The 18,461-nt window shown below is 40.9% G+C and overlaps 1 protein-coding gene and 1 non-coding gene across 3 annotated transcripts in view; both read right to left on the bottom strand.

Moving 5' to 3' along the window:
* The window catches only part of EIF2AK4 (eukaryotic translation initiation factor 2 alpha kinase 4), a 105,647-nt gene extending 94,016 nt beyond the window's left edge, over positions 1–11,631 (bottom strand). Inside the window, exons 1-3 of one of the 2 annotated variants that reach the window (XM_021668801.2) lie at positions 11,408–11,631; positions 7,187–7,299; positions 3,442–3,544 (exon numbers count right to left, since the gene is read on the bottom strand). In XM_021668801.2, the coding sequence (XP_021524476.1) occupies positions 3,442–3,544; positions 7,187–7,299; positions 11,408–11,551 (360 nt within the window). In that variant the 5' untranslated portion in view covers positions 11,552–11,631. Of the gene's footprint in view, positions 1–3,441; positions 3,545–6,746; positions 6,906–7,186; positions 8,805–11,407 lie in introns of those variants that run through there. The other variant, XM_064374840.1, reaches the window with a different exon arrangement.
* A 5,717-nt stretch (positions 11,632–17,348) lies between these two features.
* LOC135274344 (U6 spliceosomal RNA) lies at positions 17,349–17,455 on the bottom strand. Its single transcript, XR_010342189.1, has one exon. It is a non-coding gene; the product is annotated as a U6 spliceosomal RNA (small nuclear RNA).
* Between the last annotated feature and the right edge of the window lie 1,006 nt (positions 17,456–18,461).

Below are 18,461 nucleotides of genomic sequence, written 5' to 3'. Positions count from 1 at the left end.
TACTTGTCATTTCAACGATGTTCGCAGCATCTTCAGGAACCTCTCAAGAAACCACTTTGTATGCTCATCCATAAGAAGCAACACCTCATCTGTTAAAGTTTTATCATGACATTGCAGCAATTCAGTCACATCTTCAGGCTCCAGTTCTAATTCTAGTAATAGTCCTCTTGATATGTCCACCACATCTGCAGTTACTTCTTCCACTGAAGTCTTCAACCCATCAAAGTCATCCATGAGAGTCAGAATCAACTTGTTCCAAACTGCTGTTCATTTTGATATTTTGACCCCCTTCCATGAATTATGTATTTAATGGCATCTGGAATGGTGAATCCTTTCCAGAAGGTTTTCCATTTACTTTGCTAAGACAGATCAAAGGAATCAGTATCTTTTACAGCTATAAGCTTGTAAAATGTATTTCTTAAATAATAACACCTGAAAGTCAAAATTACTCCATCCACAGGCTGCAAAATGGATGTTGTGTTAGCAGGCATGAAAACATTAATCTCCTTGTACATTTCCATCAGAGCTCTTGGGTGACTAGGTGTGCTGTCAATGAACAACAATATTTTGAAGGGAATCTTTTTTTTCAGGGCGGTAGGTCTCAACAACAGGTTTAAAATACTCAGTAAACCCTGCTGTAACAGATGTGCCATCATACAGGCTTTGCTTTTCCATTTATAGGGCACAGGCAGAGGAGATTTAGCATAATTCTTAAGGGTCCTAGAACTTTGGGAATGTTAAATGAGCATTGGAATCAACTGTTGAAAAGTCACCAGCTGTATTAGCTCCTAACAAGAGAGTCAGTCTGTCCTTTAATAAGGCTTTGAAGCCACACATTGACTTTTCTCTAGCTGTGAAAATCCTAGATGGCGTTTTCTTCCAATATAAGACTGTTTCATCTACAATGAAAATCTGTACCTACCTTTATCAATTATCTTAGTTAGATTTTCTGGATAACTTGCTGAAGCTTCGCTGTTTCACCTTGCATTTTTATGCTATGAAGATGGCCTCTTTCCTTAAACCTCATGAACCAACCTCTGCTACCTTCTAACTTTTCTTCTGCAGCTTCTCATCTCTTCTCAGCATTCACAGAATTGAATAGAGTTAGGGCCTTGATCTAGATTATGCTTTGGCATAAGGGAATGTGGTGCCTAATTTGATCTTTCCAGACCACTAAAACTTTCTCCATATTAGCAATAAGGCTGTTTTGCTTTCTTATTATTCATGTGTTCACTGGAGTAGCACTTTTATTTTCTGTCAAGAACTTTTCCTTTGCATTCATAACTTGGCTAATTGTTTACTGTAAGAGGCCTAGCTTTTGGTCTATCTTGGCTTTTAACAGCCTTCCTCACTAAGCCTCATCATTTCTAGTGTTTCATTTAAAGCTAGACATGCAGCTCTTCCTTTTATTTGAACATTTAAGGCTATTGTATGGTTATTAATTGGCCTAATATCAATATTGCTGTGTCTCAGGGAATAGGGAGGACCAAAAAAAAAAAAGGGGAGGGAGAGAGGGGAATGGCTGGTCAGTAGTTAGAACACACACAACACTGATCAATTAACTTTGCTGTCTTACACAGGCACGGTCTGTGGAGCCCCAAAACACTTTCAACAGTAATATCAAAGATTATGGATACCAGATCACCAAAACAGATATAATAATAATGAAAAAGTTGAAATACTGTGAAAAGTGCCAAAATGTGACACAGAGACATGAAGTGAGCACATGCTGTTTGGAAAAATGACACTGATAGACTTCCTCAATTCCAGGTTGCCACAAATCTTCCATTTGTAAAAAACACAATAATCTGTGAAATGCAATAAAGCAAACCACATTTAGAGGTATGCCTGTGTTTTTAAAATTGTGGCAAAATGTACACAGCTTACTTACTATTTTAACCATTAAATGTATGTTCAGTAGCATTAAGTGCATTCACACTGCTGTACAACCATCTCTATCATCCATTTCCAGAACTTTTCTTCTTCTCAAACTGTACTCATTAAATAACTCTCCATTCTCCCCTCCCCACAGCTCCTAGCAACCATCATTCTTTCTGCCTCTATGAATTTGACTACTCAAGGTACCTCACGTAAGCGGAAGCATAAAAAAGGCAAACGAGAGGCTTCTCTGTAGCTGAACGTTCCATATAACTTCATATTACTTTTCAGTTAGACACTGGAGTTCCCTCATACTACAAAGAACTCTGGAATCATTCCCAAGGCCTAGTTTTTTATCCAGACCATTCTACACTGATTTTCTATATCTCATCAATCACTGAAGTTCTTGGAAGCAGCAACTTAAATGGACACAATTTTTGCAGCTAAAAGGCACTCCATGAATTGTACTATGACTCACTGTGTTATGAAATACAAGTAAAAATCTGTGTCATCAGTTTCCATGAGGTGAATGTTATCTTTGGTTATCTCTAATGGAATTCTGAAACGGACATGGAAGCTAAGGGCTTACCTCTTCTCAGTTTCCACATAAAGGGATCGTTAAGCATAAGCTGCCAGGCAAAAACACTGAGAGATTTTACAGAAAAGTGAGGCAAAGTAGCGTTATACTTCAAAGGAATTGGTCTGGCCTAAGGAAAGCAGTCACACTCTGCTTCCAGAAGACACCTAGTCTTGCCCTCCAGAGAGAGACGTGCCACCCAAAGGAGAACTCACATGTACATCCTAATGTCCAGAAGATTAAAAAAGAATGAGTACTGAATTCAGTGTAAATGCTCAGGTATATGGTAGACACTGAAGGAGTGGAGTGTGTTGCTAATCATTGAGAAAGAAAACAACAAATTCCTCTGATATGCAAAGGGGAGAGGTGGTCAGAAATTAGCTTGTCGGCCACATTTTCCAACAAAAAGGTTCAAGTCAAGATCAAATCATGATGTCAGATACAAAGTGTACAAAAAGTATGACTGGTTTCACATCAACTGTTTTCAGAAAAAGTCTTTTTTTTTAGAGACAGGGTGTTGCTCTATGGCCCAGGCTGGAGTGCAGGAGTGCGATCATAGTTCACTGTAACCTCAAACTCCTGGGCTCACACAATTCTCCCACCTCAGCCTCCTGATTAGCTTGCACTATAGGCATACACCACCACGTCCAGTGAATTTTTTTAGAGACAAGTGCTTGCCATTTTGCTCAGGCTGGTCTCAAACTCCTAGGTTCAAGTGATCCTCCCACCTCAGCCTCCCAAAGTGCTGGAATTACAAGTGTGAGCCACCGTGCCCAGCATTTTTCAGAAACATTCTTAAGCATCAATAGTATCATCTACAGACACTCTACAAATTTCATTAATCCTATTAAATAAAAAATAAAATAAAAATAACAATGTTCCCTTTTGTAGGTCCAATAAAACACAAAACATACTACTCAAAATTGGATCTGAGGTGCAATGGGGAAGTTCACTCTCTTCTTTTAATTCCAGTTTAACAATCTTACCTCCCCACAGTGTTTCTTGGCCAGTTCTTCTAGGCGAGATTTTAACAAATTAACACTTCCATTTGACAGACCTTTGGCATTTTTTAACTCTATTTCAGGAACCCTGGAAAAGGAAAAAAAAAAAAAAAAGGAGTTATTCCAGAAAATATAGCCTGTTTGCATTAACATTTGCTAAATTGCAAGCACTCAGGGGCTGAGGTCCTTAATCTCAAAAGGACTTCAACTATATCCCTGCAACTCCAGTTGACACAGTGAAGTCACCTTCATCCTACAGGGAAGAAGTGGGCTGGCCAAAGCCTTCTGTGTGGACTGTAAGACTTACTGGGCTTGACCCCTGTGTCTAATTTCAGCTTTACAATCTGATTAAAATTTCCCAACATCAATTACTATTTATTTCCTCTGATTTGCCCTGGATTCCTAACTCTGAGTTCTTTGACTTAAAAAAAAACAGTCATTTCAGTTCTGTGGCTGACTCTAGCCTAGTAACTTAACCATGTGCTCCTTTGTATGGTAATGCTCTACCCTAGCTTGCAGCCACAGTGAATTAACCTAGCTCTGACAGCTCACTGGCCAGACCAAGTGCTCTGCACTCACATGTGCTCTAGCATAAAGCAGAACAAGAATAACTAGGTGAGATAGAGCTCAGGTGATCCCTCTAATATTCCCACAACAAGCTGCTGCTTCCCAATCACTCATTCTGATACGAACAAGGTGGAAATGCTCACTCCTTGTGTATATATACATCTAGTCATGCACACTCTCTGGAACTCTGCCTAGAGCTCATCTAAGTCAACATTTTCAACTCAAGGAAATTACACAACCAGCCCTCAGGTTTTCATTTTATTCCCAACCAATAAATATCCAATAACAACTCTCTGAGATTAAATAGGAGTTATTTAATTCTACTAAAGAGATAATGATTCATCACTTTTAACCAAGCATTACTGAGCAATTCATGGCATTTGAAGTCTTGAGTATGCACTTATCTATGTGTTTTCTCAGTGCTTCAGTATGATAGGGAGCTAGGATCATTAACTATTTCTATAGATAGAAATCTGAAAGAAAGTAGTTTACATGAGAAAAAGAATAGAAAAACCATACAGTCCTGAGTCTATGTATGGAATCCTGGGTTAGATTCCTCCCCAAAGAGCTGGCATGGGGCTGAAATTTCCAGAATTTAGAATTCCCAGAATTCCTCCCCAAAGGTCTGGGATGGGGCTGAAATTTCCAGAATTCTAGAATCTAACCTAGGATTCTCTCTCACAGTGGCATCAAGAACTATTCCGCAGAAAAGAAACGTTTTCCTGTACTATATCCAAAAGGATAAGAATATTCCCCCAAATCAAGCTTTTTGTCATAATTTTAAAAAATAAGCAATCATTATATAGCAATATTAACAGAATGGTGAAAAATTCATCTATGATACTAATTAAACTTCAAAAAAGTTCTAATGTTCTCTTTATTTCCTTGCCATATAATTCATAGTTTATATAGCTGATATTATAATGTTTGCTTTTTATCTTCTTATAAGCATTTCCATGTCAAAAACAATCTAATATTTTTATCAACTGGACACATTAAGATTTACCTGAATAGTTATCTAGTGGCATGATTCTTAACCAGTGGTGATTTTAGCCTCAGGGGATACCTGTCAACATCTGGAAAACTTTTTTGGTTGTCACAACGTAGGGAGAAATGTACTCCTGGCATCTAGCAGACAGAGGTCAGGGATGCTACTCAATATCCCACAATGCCCAGGACAGCCCTACAACAAAGTTATCTGCCCACATGTCAGTAGTGCCAAGGTGGAGAAACCTCACTCTAGTGTTTGACATTTAGACTGCTTCCAATTTCTTTACTTTCATAAATAATGCTACAATTAATATCTTAGCACTTATATATGTGTAACATTATAGCATTTATGACTTTTTCTTTATTTTGATTTTTCAAGAATAAACTCTTTGAATTCTTGAGGCTATGGTATAATAAAAAATATGTATTTGGTTTTTGACTCCTGTTCCTGGAACAGAGCTCCTATCACCCTTGGAACTTCCTGAGCAACAGGGGTGAGAGGAGCATCTCACATTATTCATAACAAACCCCTTTCAACCATACCAGAGTTAGTGCTCATGAGGTAACTCTGGTCAGTACCTGAATACCCTCAGGATCAGGAAAGAATCAGAAAAACCAAGTCTTGATTACAGGGTGAGAAATTTCAGTCCCATCCCAGATCTTTGGGGAGGAGTAGGGGACTGAAGATCAAGTTCAATCAACAATGGCCAGATTTAATTAATCAATCATCTCTACATAATGAAACCTCCATAAAAACCCCTAAACTACAGGGTTCAGGGTTCTTCCAGGTGGCTATTCCAGAGTCATATCCTTTACGACAAACTGGTAAAGGTAAGTAAAGTATTTTTCTGAGTTCTGTGATGCATTCTAGCAACTTGTCACAACCAAGGAGGGGGCTGTAGAAATCCCCAACTTTACAGCCAGTATTTACAGATCAGAAGTACTGGGACTTTCAGCTAACATCGGAAATAGAGGCAGTTTCATGGAACTGAGTCCTTAATCTGTGTGTGGGGTCTATGCTAACTACAGATAGTGTCAGTATTGAACTGAAGTATTGGATACACACGTGGTATCAGAAAAGACACCATGTATCTGGTGTTAGGAAAAAAAAACCTAGAGAGGCACTGTCTTAATTTCCTTTCTATATTTTTAATTATCTTTTTTTATCAATGTTTTATAATTAATTGTTTCATGAATTAATATTTTGATAGTATATATAGTATACCTACTGTAATACTCTCGGTACAGTGTTGGGGGCCAGCAACGGAACTGACATTAAGGAGCTCAATTTTGACCTAGCTGTCTTTTCATATCCTCCCCATCACTTCTTCAGATAATAAATTCCATAAATTTACCCCTCATTGTATAAAGCAGAGTTTCCTTTTATTTGTCCCTTTCCTTCTCAAAAACCTTCACTGGTTCCCCATAAAGTAAGTTTAAACTACTTAACGCCATCCAGGCCAACCTGCCTTTCCATGTGGGATGTGTGGGGAAAGATTACTTCAAATAGACATGCTTAAGTGCTGATGACTAACACTCTGGCTCTAACTAGTGATTCTCAACCAGAGTTGACATCACCTTCAGGGGGAGTTTGGAAATATGTAGGTTTTTTAGTTGTTTCAATGCCTGGAGGACACTAGTGGCATTTGTAGGTGGGGACCAGGGATGTAAGCGTCCTGCAATGCACAGGACAGCCCTGCACAATGGAGACTCGCCAGCAGTGCCTCACCCACCGCAGGCAGGACAGCTCCGAACATTCTCCTCACTCTAGGCAGCGAAAGTTCATCTCAGGCACAGGCTGCTGAATTTCTAATACCAATCACACTGTAACTACACAAGTGCTTTCAATAGTCACCATGCCTTTATCATTTTCTTCCAGATTTTTCCTCTCCCTATTTTATGAAGAAATAAACAAAAGTTAACTCATCTGAAGAAGCAAATAATCACTGAGCAAATGTTAGTGTCTGTAGTGACAATTCTATAACTATAAACAAGCTTAAAATGAGACAGGTTTCATGAAATATCTATTGCTGATGTAGTTTTGCTGCAATATAGGAAATGAAATTTTATGTGGAATGGGAGCAGGAAAGAGAAAATATTAATTTCAATCTGTTTCTATGTTGTCAAAACAGAAAACTGAAATCACATCAAAGATATTTATAAATGTACTCACACATCTGGATAGGTAGGTGGGCATTTAACCCTCAAATCTACTTTTACATATACTTCTTCACCAGTTAGGCCTTGAGGGTACAGAACTAAATTGATTTCAGGGGGCTCTTTGACCTAAAAGAGGGAAAACAAAATTTTTTTTTCATAGCTGTAGAGCCAATCATTAATGATTAAGATAATGATCATTTTAGCTTTAAAAGTCCTACTTTAAAAATATTTGAAATTATAGTTTACATAGATATTCTGGCATATTTTCCAAAAGCACGATTTAAAAACAAAACCTGAGCCAGAGAAAATGCATTTTCCTTTTTGAAGTTATCTAAGGAATGAACCAGAATGTTCCATTCAGCTTCCATTCGTTCAAATGTTACTGAGTTATTTTGTCTGGGTACTCTCCTGGAAGCTGGGAGTGCAGGGTAAATTTAGACAGACACAGTCCCAACCAGCTAATACAAACTAGAAGATGAGTGATTTCAAATAGTGATGAGTGCTGTAAAGAAAACAAAGCATGTAATCCCAGCACTTTGGGAGGCTGAGGTGGGCAGATCACAAGGTCAAGAGATCGAGACCATCCTGGCCAACATGGTGAAACTCTGTCTCTACTAAAATACAAAAATTAGTGGGGCGTGGTGGTGCGTGCCTGTAGTCCCAGCTACTTGGGAGGCTGAGGCAGGAGAATTGCTTGAACCTGGGAGGTGGAGGTTGCAGTGAGACGAGATCACTCCACTGCACTCTAGCCCGGTGCTTGGCAACAGAGTGAGAAAGAAAGAAAACAAAGCAGAGTAGAGGGAAGTAGTGGTGGGGGAGGAGAAGATATCTAAACAGGTAGGTCAAGGAAGGCCTCTGTGAGCAGGGGAGATTTGAATTGATATCTGAATACTGAGATATTAACAAATGAAAACTCTTGACAAGGAAAGAATTGCACATGTCTTCAATCAACTGCTTTTCACCAAATCACCAAATACTCTTGTTCTTCAATTTATTTATATACACTTTTTCCAAAGTGGATTTGAAGCAGTTCATATTTTATGTATATAATGAAAAAGGGGAGCCTGAGAGAAAAAACAATGACTGAGCGCTCTCACAGTCAGGCACCTTATCAACTCTGCAAGGCAGGTGCCACCTCCATTTTACAGATGCAGAAGCTCAGACTCAGGGAGTTTTATATTCTTGCCCACAGATACACAGTGACAAAACTGGGATTCAAATCCAGCTTTGACTTCAAACCCTATCTCTTCACATAAGCCACTCTTTTATTAAGCCATCCTAAGTTGCTGGAATTGAGCATTGATTTTTTTCTCTGAATGTACTGGCAGGCAGGGCAAAAAGAGAAACATGGTATCATCAGAAAGGAGAAAGCCTAAAAATTATTTTAGGGCAGCAAAGTACAAAACAACACTAAATTCTAAAAGAAATTTATAACATGAACACAAGGAGTACCACATAATAAACATTGTTCTCTTCTACTATGTGTACAAAATTTTAAGTTCAGTTCTTATATGGCTTTATAATAATCTTATATTGCTTTATAATAACCCTTGTCATAATGATCATTTTAGCTCAAAAGTTCTACTTTAAAAACATCTGTAATTATGTTTTACATAGATATTCTCGCATATTTTCCAAAAGCATGATTTAAAAACAAAACCTGAGCCAGAGAAAATACATTTTCCATTTTGAAATGCAGTGAGGGTCCTCCCGTAAAGCATAATTCTGCAAAAGTGGTTCCGGGGAGGGTTAAGCACTGTGTGGTCCACAGGCCTTTCACGATCTCATTCACCCATCACACATCCATCACCCACACTTGTTGAGCACTGACTCTGTGTCAGGCGCTGTGCTTAGTCCATAGAGGTGAGAACACAGACATGGTTCCAGCTGTCATGGAACTTCAGTCTGGTGGGGGAAAACAAACAAAATAAACACATAAATACAAGTTTAGAGAGTGCTGTTGAAGAGATGAGGTGATGGTCTCCTTAGGGAATGACTTGGGTGGGTATGAGTGTATATACTGAGATGCAGTGAGCAGACAAGAACTATCTGAGGATGTAGCAGGATGTAGCATTGAAGCTGAGACAAGCCAGAGATCAAGCATTCCAGACAAGGAAAAAAAGAGACTCAAAATACATTTGGAAATTATTTCATTCAATAACAATTTTTGAAAGTTTTTTTGTTTGTTTGTTTTACTAGGCACTGGGCTTGTAGGAATGGCATTTCGAAAGAGTGGAAGACACCGAAAAACTCAATTGCCTTTATTTGTCTAGCTGCCTAGCTAGGGGAGGTGGTCTAGGCCCATACTTCCATAGAACAAAGGACTTAAAAAAAAAAAAACTACTTATGTATTTATTTGATGAAAATGTAAAAATGGTCGGGCGCGGTGGCTCACACCTGTAATCCTAGCACTTTGGGAGGCCGAGGTGGGTGGATCACCTGAGGTCAAGAGTTCAAGACCAGCCTAGCCATCATGGTGAAACCCATCTTAAAAAAAAAAAAAAGGCCGGGTGCGGTGGCTCACGCCTATAATCCCAGAACTTTGGGAGGCCGAGGCGGGTGGATCATGAGGTCAAGAGATCGAGAACATCCTGGTCAACAAGGTGAAACCCTGTCTCTACTAAAAATACAAAAATTAGCTGGGCATGGTGGCACGTGCCTGTAGTCCCAGCTATTCGGGAGGCTGAGGCAGGAGAATTGCTTGAACCCAGGAGGCGGAGGTTGCGGTGAGCCGAGATCGCGCCATTGCACTCCAGTCTGGGTAACAACAGCAAAAACTCCGTCTCAAAAAAAGAAAAAGAAAAAGAAAATGTAAAAATGAAGTAATGAACAAGTTAAAAGTAAACTTTGAAGAATTCAGTTTTTTGGACCGGACGCGGTGGCTCATGCCTGTAATCCCAGCACTTTCGGAGGCCAGTGTGAGAGACAGCATGAGCTGAGCAACTCAATACCAGCATGCAGAGCAAGACTCTGTCTCTACAAAATATTTTAAAAATTAACCAGGCGTAGTGGCATGTGCCTATAGTCCCAGCTACTTGGCAGCCTGAGGCAGAAGGATTGCTTGAGAATAGGCTGCAGTGAGCAGTGATCATACCCCTGTATTCCAGCCTGGGTGACAGAGCAAGACCCTGTCTCAAAAAAAAAAAAAAAAAAAAAAAAAAAAGCTGATGAAGTTAGAAGTATGTTTTAAATGATAATATCATAATAGTCAAATATGGTAGATCAACTCCTGTCAATATAAATAGTTTATCATTTGCCTTAATTTCCAGACAAAAAGAAAAAATATTTTAACAAAAATGCTATTTTATTTTATTATTATTATTTTTTTTTCACTGCTCTTATGGTGGAAATTTGTTCAATAAAAATGCCATTTTAAAAGGTCTAGAGTAAGCTTGTCCAGTCCGAGGCACATGGGCCACACGAAGCCCAGGATGGTTTTGAATGTGGCCCAACACACATTCGTAAATTTTAAAACATTTTTCTTAAAACATTGAAGTTTTTGGCGATTTTTTTTTTTTAGGTCATCAGCTACCGTTAGTGTTAGTGTATTTTGTGTGTGGCCCAGGGAAGCGAAAAGATTGGACAGTTCTGCTCTAGGCTCAGTCTAGAACCCTCTCTCCACTGCAGCTAAGATGAATGTGTTCTATATTCTGAGCTAAATGCCTTAGAGGACGGTGCAGAGGTATGGAAAGTTCCTCCATACCAGAAAACACAGCGAAGATACCTGGGGAGTAAAGCGGGAATTATGTGGCATACAGATTTGAATGCACGGATGAGACTTGAGAATCCTGATTGAGGGCATAAGGCCTGTGTGAGCACCCAAAAAGCGTTTTCAGAACAAAGTAGCAACGGGTGCGTATGAATGTGCTGTTGTATCATCCGCGAGGGCTTTCAGGGGGGAAAAAGGACAAGGTTGAAAGGAGGCAGATATGTTATCGGATGTAGGCGAGAAGTGCCAGCTAAGAGAAAGGAATCCAGGGGGATTCCTCTGGGGAAATCAGGGGGAAAGGGCTGTAGGAGAATTCGGCCTAGGTAGGGTTCTGGAGACCAGCTGCAGGTGCAAGGACTAAAAGGGAGAATGAGTAGAACCTGAGGGATGAACAGACTGCAATTGAGGGATGAAAAGACTGCAGGATCCTAAAGAGGCGGCCCAACCTGGAAGCGTCTAGGCTTTGGGCCAGGGCCCGGGGAGGCCAGGGCACGCCAGCCTGGGCCTGACAAGCCACGTTCCTACCGGTCCGTAAGCGTCCGGCCGCAGGTCCTGGAAGTCCTCGCCGTAAATGGCCTCCAGGGCCTGTAGCTCGTGGTCCTGTCGTTGCAGGTAGCTCTCCGGAGGCTCGTCCCGGCCACGTCCGGGGGCCCCTCGGCCCCCAGCCATGGCGGCGCTGCGCGCAAGGCAGGGCGGCCTAGCCGGGGCGGAGGTGGACCCCCGGCAGCCTGCGGGGCGGCGCTCCGCGCGGGAGACGGGCTGTGGGAGGGACTCCGTGCGGGAGACGAGCTCGTGGGCGGGGTTCTGCGTCGGGGACGGGCTGTGGGCGGGACTCCGTGAGGGAGACGGGCCGGCGGGCGGGGCTAGGCTCGGCGGACGGGCCGTGGGCGGGACTCCGCCCCGGGATGTGGTTCCCAAGGCAAGAGAAACCCAGGAGAACTAAGAGGGCAGGGATAGCTTTGCCCACATCCTGCTGGGGAAAGGGGAGCAAAGGAACTGCACGAACCTAAGAAATGAATCACACAGATAGGAATGATAACGCCACATTGTATACTTTTCACGAAACAAGTATCTTTAACAGAAGTACTTGCTGGAACTCCTCCACCTCGATATGACTAGTGCGGGAAACTCTTAAAGGGCAGACGTCGAAGGGTTCTGTGGTCACTTGTAATCTCACCTTGAACCTTCCCAAAACAAGACTATTGGGAGTAGAAATTATGACCCCCTCCCAGTTTAGTACCCCCAAACTTATTCCCTTAGCCAAAGATTCAAGGCCCCCATGTATGATCTCTGCCACTACATTCCCCAGCTTGGGGGATCTCCAGTAGCCCCTTGCAAATTCAACTGAAAACTGTCTTTACACTCAGGCTTCTTTATGAGCTACCTTCCCATGAAGAGAATTATGCTCACTTCCCAGTTCACTCAACGTGAATTTAGGGAGTCTTTATATCTTGTCTCAAGTAGTTTTTCAAGTTTATAAAATAACCTGTCTACCCAGACATTGTCATTGTACTCTATCTTCGGTTGCCTGCTAATGCTACATGTCTATTTAGAATAATCCTGTTGTGCCGGGCGCGGTGGCTCATGCCTGTAATCCCAGCACTTTGGGAGGCCGAGGCAGGTGGATCACCTGAGGTCAGGAGTTTGAGACCAGTCTGGCCAACATGGTGAAACACCGCCTCAAAAAAAAAAAAAAAAAAAAAATCCTGTTGTACTAACCCAAGTTAGGTTTGAGTGACATGTTTCTTCTGTCTACCTTGCTTACTCCTCCACTGTTCACTAAATAATAATTGTTCAAGTACCTTGCTGTCATCTGTCCACTCAGTTCTGGCCAGATAACACAAATGCACTAGCTTGACCCAAGGCCAATTTAAATAACCTTCTTTCCTCTGCTGGAGACCTGTTCCTTTTCCAGTGATCTCTGACTAGATAAATGGCACCATCCAACCGAGTATGATTCTGAATTCCCTTTCTCTCAACTCGCATCCAAATAGACACCACTTCTTCTGTTCATCCACTACACTCTAACCTGTTACCACTAACTTAGTTCAGGCTACTGTCACCAATTCCCTGGGTTATTTCAATAGCTCTCTTAGTCACTGTCTTCATTCTTGCCCCATATTAAGCTTCCCATTGCAGCCAGAGTAATATTTCTAAATTGCAAATATGGCCATTGCACTCTAATCCTTATAATTATTCCATTTCTCTATTGGTCTTTAAAAATTTATTTTAAACCTATATTTATGAAAATGTCAAACATACATAGAAGTAAACTCCTCTGTACTCATCATCCAGCTACAACAACTATAGACATTTTATCAATCTTATTTCATCTTGTCTATCCATCCCTCAGGAGTGTTTTTTTTTAATCTTAATCATGTCATTAAAAAAAAAATACCTAACAAAAATAAAAACAAAATAAATAAATAAATACCTAAGTATATATCTTTAACAGAAAAGTACATAACATAATACTAACATTATACCCTAAAATGTAACCATTTGGCCAGGTACAGTGGCTCACACCTGTAATCCCAGCACAAGGTGGAGGATCACTTGAGGCCAGGAATTTGAAGTCAGTCTGGGCAGCATAGTGAGGCCCCATCTCTTCAAAACAATAAAAAAAAAAATTAGCTGGGCAAGGTGACATGTAGTCCCAGCTACTCTGGGAGGCTGAGTGGGAAGATCACTTGAGCCCAGGAGTCCAAGGCTGCAGTGAGCTATGATTGCACCATTTGGTAACAGAAAGAAGATAAGTGGTTGCCTGGGGATAGGGAGGACATAGAAGAGCCAGGTAGAGGGATTACAGAGGAACAAGAAGAAACTCTTGGGAGTGATGTATACATTCATTATTTTGATAGTGGTGATGGTTTCACAAGTATATGCATATATCAAAACTTATCGGCTGGGAGTGGTGGCTCATGCCTGTAATCCCAGCACTTAGGGAGGCCGAGGCGGGTGGATCACTTGAGGTCAGGAGTTCGAAACCAGCCTGTCCAACATGGTGAAACCCTGTCTCTACTAAAAATACAAAATTAGCCAGGCATGGTGGGGCATGCCTGTAATCCCAGCTACTCAGGAGGCTGAGGCAGGAGAATTGCTTGAAACTGGGAGGCGAGGCCAGGCACGGTGGCTCATGCCTGTAATCCTAGCACTTTGGGAGGCCAAGGTGGGTGGATCACCTGAGGTCAGGAGTTCAAGACCAGCCTGGCCATCATAGTGAAACCACATCTTTAAAAAAAAAAAAAAAAAAAATTAAAAAAGAGAGAGAGAAAAAAAAAAAGAACCTGAGAGGCAGAGGTTATAGTGAGCCAAGATCATGCCACTGCACTCCAGTCTGGGCAACAAGAGCAAAACTCCATCTCAAAAAGAAAAAAAAACTTATCAAACTGTACAATTTAAACAAATGCAATGTATTATGTGTCTATTCTACCTTAATAAACTGTTAAATGAAAAAAGAAAAAGGTTTTTTTTTTTTTTTTTTTTTTTTGAGACAGAGTTTCGCTCTTGTTACCCAGGCTGGAGTGCAATGGCGCAATCTCGGCTCACCGCAACCTCCGCCTCCTGGGTTCAGGCAATTCTCCTGCCTCAGTCTCCTGAGTAGCTGGGATTACAGGCACGTGCCACCATGCCAAGCTAATTTTTTGTATTTTTTTTTAGTAGAGACGGGGTTTCATCATGTTGACCAGGATGGTCTCCATCTCTTGACCTCGTGATCCACCCGCCTCGGCCTCCCAAAGTGCTGGGATTACAGGCGTGAGCCACTGCACCCGGCCCTGTTTTGTTTTGTTTACAGTGGTTTGTTTGAATCAAAATTCAAGCAAGGTCCACACATTGCATTTGGTTGCTATATGTGCAATATAGGGTTAACTAAGCAGGCTTGGGATGTATAAACTCTGTACATTTCAAAGAAAACATTGGCCCTTCACTGACTCCTAGGAGATAACCTTTAAGTCTTTGAGACATTCTGCCTGATAAGAATGTCTTTGTATACTTGGGGTTCACAAACTAACTCATCAGGACACCCCAACATTTCCTTATTCTCCAAGTACTTCCTAAACCTTTCAATCAGTTCTCCAAAGAAGAATCTCTAATCCTATATCCCCTCCCTGCTCCCCCAAACTACATCTCCTGGTCTTGCTGCTTGCCTTTGACTTTCCTAAGAGAAGATCTCAGATTTTAGTCAGTTTCCCAAATTTTAAAACTACAATCCCTTTACCCTCCGTTCTGGAAGGATACTTTCTTTCTTTCTTTCTTTCTTTCTTTTTTTTTTTTTTTTTTGAGATTGAGTCTCACTGTTGTCCAGGCTATAATGCAGTGGCACAATTTGGCTCACTGCAACCTCCGCCTCCCGGGTTCATGTGATTCTCCTGCCTCAGCCTCCTGAGTAGCTGGGATTACAGGCACATGCCACCGTGCCTGGCTAATTTTTTGTATTTTTAGTAGAGACAGGGTTTCACCATGTTAGCCAGGATAGTCTGGATCTCTTGACTGTAATTCACCCACCTCAGCCTCCAAAGTGCTGGGATTAGAGGCCTGAGGCACGGTGCCTGGTCTTTGGAAGGAAATTTTCATTGATTGTAGAATTCTGGGCCAATAGTTATTTTCTTTCAGTACTTGAAAAATGTTGTGCCATTTCTCTCTAACCTACATAGTTTCAGTGAGAAATCTGTTGTCATTCAAATTGTTGTCCCACTAACGGTAATGTGGTACTCCTCTTTGGCTGCTTTCAAGATGGTTTTCTCTGTCTTAGTTTTCAGAAGTTCACTATGATGTGTCTTGTGAATTTCATTGGGCTTATCCTGTTTAGAATTTGCTTAGCTTCTTGAATCTCTAGGCTTATGATTTTTGCCAAATATAGACAGTTTCAAGCCATTACTTCTTTGAATACTTTTCCAGCCAACCCCTCTCTCCCCTTCTGGGAGGTAAAAGAACTCGTTCTTGCAGCATGCTGTGATTTGGAAGCCAGGAGCAGAGAGGCAACACTGTTCTTGCTGCTCAAGAAAGTCTGAAATAAAAATTGTTAGTGACTTTTGCATCACTTTGTGGGTGTTCGTGTGCATTTACATATGAACCTGAATGAGACTTGCCCTTTAAATTTTAGAATAAGTATCTGCCTTTATTCCACAACTGTGTCATTACTTCCAAGACAGACTATGAGTCATAGTATTTTAAATCCATATTCCATCTTTTACTAGAGAATATTATTACCTTAATCACTTAATTCACCAGAATCGGTCTTAGATAACTTTTGACTCTTTAAGATAAATCAAATTTATTCTTAAAGTACATATTTATTATGATAAGTGGTACAGGAAAGAATGTGTTAGCTTCCAAAATTAATTATAAAAGAGGAATCCTAAAAAGATGCTGAGATATCATGATAGTCTTCAGCTGCTAAATAGCTTCCCAAGGTGACTCCTTTGAAGGTGCTAATATTCATGAATATTTTAGTTTGACATATTTGCTATTAAAAATTAGTCTGGGCCAGGCACAGTTGCTCATGTCTGTAGTCCCAGCACTCTGGGAGGCAAAGGTGGGTGGGTCACTTGAGCCCTGGAGTTCCAGACCAGCCTGGGCAGCATGGCAAAAACTGGTCTCTACAAAAAATATAAAAATTAGCCAGGCAAAAAAAAAAAAAAAAAAAAAAAAAAATTAGCCAGGCATGGTGGCATGCATCTGTAGTCTCAGCTACGTGGGAGGTGGAAGTGGGAGGATCACTGAAGCCAGGAGGTCAAGGCTTCAGTGAGCTGTGATTGCACCAGTGCACTCCAGGCGGACTGACAGAGAAAGACCCTGTCTCAAATAAAATGAAATAAAATAAAATGTAAAAATTAGTCTGTTTGTTTTATGATCATTATGTGTGTGTGTCTGTATGTGACTATTGAGGTTTACTGGAGAGGGAGGGAAGGAGTATTTAACTTCGTACTTTCCAGATATTCTTGATGAATTTACCCCCTTCCCAGATATTCTTGATAAAGTTACCCCCTCCCAGATGAATTTAATAGGAAATCTGTAGGTATAAGGACTACTAGAAACTCCTGATGTACCTTCTAATGCCATTTTTCTGGGAAACTACCTTAGGAGATATATTCATAGATTCATGTCAGTAGAAAACCATTTCCCAATGTTGGGTATGAGCCCCAACCCCATACATGGGTGCCCTTAGTCCTGGTGGTGACGAAGGATAGAGAAAAGGAAATAAAGACAGAGACACAAGAATAGAATGTACAGCATGGGTCCAGGGGACCAATCCCATTGGCCGGAGCTCTGGGCTCCAAACACTTTTATTATATGCATAATCTCATTGATCTTATGGGCATGGCAGGGGAGGGTGAAGGGGTAGATAAGATGGCAGGGGAGCACTTGAGAGCCTTCTAAGACATGGTAAACTAGTACTGTGAGCATTTAACAGCGCTTGAGATCTTTCTAAGACATGCTAAATTAGTACTCTGATTTTTTTTTTTTTAATATGGAAAACTTCATGAATTTGTGTGTCATCCTTGCACAGGGGCTATGCTAATCTTCTCTGTATCATTCCAATTTTAGCATATGTGCTGCCGAAGAGAGCACTAGTACTCTGATTTATCACCAATTGTTATCAGGGTGCGGCTACATCAGAAGTATAGCAGATGAGGAGCCACCTAGTCTGACCAAACCCAATGCATCCAGGGGCTTTTATCAAGGGGCATTGAGGACATTGAGCAATCAAAATCACTCCATATTCCAAGAACCTAGGCAGAGCCTGAGGCATTCTCTGATCTCTGCCCTGCAAGGCTTTTCTCCTCCTTGCCAGCTCTCATTTGCAAAGACCCTCCAGGATCCTGAAGACAGGTCGTCTCCCTTCTCAGAGACCTTTGCACAAGCCCTCTTTACGAGACCCTCTTGCAGTCTCCACATTGGGAAGGCATTTGTGGGACCAGAGCAGTATTGCCTGCTCTGCAACCACCCAGCGGTGTTCCCCTATGTTACTGCACTCTCAGATAGTCTTTACCTTAGGCCTCCTGTTGCTGATTGATTTCTAATTAACTGCATCAATAATACAGTTTAGTTTGGTGTATAAACTTCAGTGTACTCTGAGCCAAGCAAGCTTATAATTATTTAGCTAGAATTAACTTAGGTCTCCCACTGGGCATCTTGACCCACACCCAATTCACATATTGGGATAATTTGGAATACATGAAGGGCTGTCTTATTACTGTCTTATTATTTTTTAAACAGAAAATTGCTTTGGATAGTAATTTAACATATCCAAAACTAATAACCATAAAAGGTACACATATTTAGCCCACTGATGTAAAGGCTAAGTTCTGGACTTTTAAATTTTTAAGTAAAAATTCCCCCAAAGCCACTCTGTCCTTTGTTAATTGCAAAATAAGTGATTTTTTTTTTCATTTTTGAAATATAAAGCTTGTGTTTTATTTAACTTTACAGAGAGAAAATTTTTTAAAATCTTGGATGGTGACTTTTCCCCTTTTTGATATTTGATTTCTTTAAATACCAACAAACAGGACTTGATCTTACATAGTTACGCTTTATTAATGGCCTACAATAACCAGACACTGTCAGAGATTTTCAT

Source organism: Aotus nancymaae, unplaced genomic scaffold (genome assembly GCF_030222135.1).
Source record: "Aotus nancymaae isolate 86718 unplaced genomic scaffold, 86718_ANA_hifiasm-v0.15.2.pri h1tg000011l, whole genome shotgun sequence".
NCBI classification, from domain to species: domain Eukaryota; kingdom Metazoa; phylum Chordata; class Mammalia; order Primates; family Aotidae; genus Aotus; species Aotus nancymaae.
The sequence above is the reverse complement of the archived record's forward strand: the minus strand, read 5'-3'. Positions and strand labels throughout refer to the sequence as shown.